This window comes from Aspergillus uvarum (genome assembly GCF_003184745.1).
Source record: "Aspergillus uvarum CBS 121591 unplaced genomic scaffold BO82scaffold_155, whole genome shotgun sequence".
NCBI classification, from domain to species: Eukaryota; Fungi; Ascomycota; class Eurotiomycetes; order Eurotiales; family Aspergillaceae; genus Aspergillus; species Aspergillus uvarum.
Window position 1 is genome coordinate 614 of NW_020291452.1, and position 1,719 is coordinate 2,332.

The 1,719-nt window shown below is 43.3% G+C and overlaps 1 protein-coding gene across 1 annotated transcript; it reads right to left on the minus strand.

Moving 5' to 3' along the window:
- Window positions 1-472: 472 nt before the first annotated feature.
- BO82DRAFT_324270 (uncharacterized protein) lies at window positions 473-1,333 on the minus strand (the record flags this gene model as incomplete). Its single annotated transcript, XM_025632821.1, has 2 exons — window positions 473-1,175; window positions 1,269-1,333. 2 exons carry the CDS (start codon window positions 1,331-1,333, stop codon window positions 593-595), a joined length of 648 nt encoding a protein of 215 aa, XP_025485521.1. The 3' UTR covers window positions 473-592.
- Between the last annotated feature and the right edge of the window lie 386 nt (window positions 1,334-1,719).

Here is a 1,719-nt window from a genome sequence, read left to right on the forward strand (position 1 = left end):
AGACTGAAACCTCCACCCAGAGGATATAACTCCCCCTCTTAGGGCTTCCCACTAGATAGGATGACTCCTGCGACCAAGAAGTGATCGTTTCTGTTTTTATTTTGAGATACCCCTCAATATTCGCACAATATGCATTACATGTTATAACATAATACGGATTTTCGCGACGCTTGTGTCCACTATGTATCAGAGTTCTCCTTGCAACATCTTCCAATTATCGATAATAGAATATGCTTCAAAAGGACAAGTACATAATCTGAAATAATCACAAGGATGTACTGAGATTACGCATTTCAGCTGTGCTCTTAGAACCCTCCGTGACGAATTGCACGATGTGATCGAGCTTTACTGATTGATGAAAAGCTCATTCTGCAGTCTGTACACCAATAATGACTGTCAGCGTCATGTTGCCGAAGAGCCCTTCTATCCACGAAGTATCTTTTACAGACACTGCAATAGACATTATAGTGTGGTCGGCTTCTCTCTTGAATATGCATGACTGTCGGCTGCCACAGAATTTGGGTAGTTCTTCTATTGCTGACAGACATGGTTATTCAGGTTTCGCGACTGATTTAGGCGGGGAGGCATATGCCTACCACAATTCCTGTTCTAGCTGAAGCACTTTCTTTATCATCAGGGAGGAGAAGTCGTATGAAAACGTGGTAAAGGTCTTCAAAGTCTCGTGGAAATGCTGCTGGTGTTCAAGAGTTGACAGGTGCTGAATAGCAGATCTTGATAGAATATCTCGCAACTCCGGGTGGGAAGGGCTGTTTGACCTGTAGACATACTGAACTGTGTTGATAAATTCTGTATCTGTCCAGTTTGACTGGAGGCAAGACTCCATCTTCTGCTTAGCCAATGTTTTTAGTCCCTCAATCTGATATTTATCGGCGAGGACATATATTTCTGCATTAGTACGTGCCCTTCGTTCTTTGACAGGGAAGCTAGAGACTGTAGCCATATCACTTTCAGCACTTTCAGCATTTTCTTCGATACTTGATGTTTCGATTTGCTCTTCCTCTGACTTTGGTAGCTCAAGAGAGCCTTGAGCTAATTCCTTGATAGGGGACTCATAACAGTCTTCATAATCGGCGCAATAGAGATAGTCTATCATCTTTGCAACGATCCGTGGGTCATCTTCGAGCGCAACCTGTCCCGTTGTAGCTTCCTGTGATCTGTAAGAGAGGTTTTCTAGATACAAGCTATTTCTTTTGTACCTGAAACTGACCATTTATGGCCTTATCAAAGAATTTCGACTGGGGACAGACAATACAGCGATGCACTCTGAAAATGGAAGACTCGCAGAGGATTGTGAGATCCGAGTATGTTCCATATTTCCGAATACTTCATGAATCAGATACCATTCGATTATGTGGAGGTTTGAGCTCACTCTGACAACAGAATTCTTAGATATTTGAAATCAGTAGCCATCTTCAGCCTCTGTATGCTTGCGTCGTTTATTCAATCGTAGGAATTGCAGCGATATTCCAACAAAGATTAGTTTTCCCGATGCTTCATCACCCAAAGCGGGGTAATAGTTGTCACGAGCTGGCCACGCAACCCTCGCCTTCGAGTGGGCCTATCCTACGCTAGCACGCTTCCTGTTTCATAACATCATTAGCCCATTACATAAGCTATAGCTGATAACTAGTTGACTAGGTAGTATAGTGGGCCTTTGTGACGCCAATAAGAACAAACCTCTGCTCAAAGCCTCAGAGG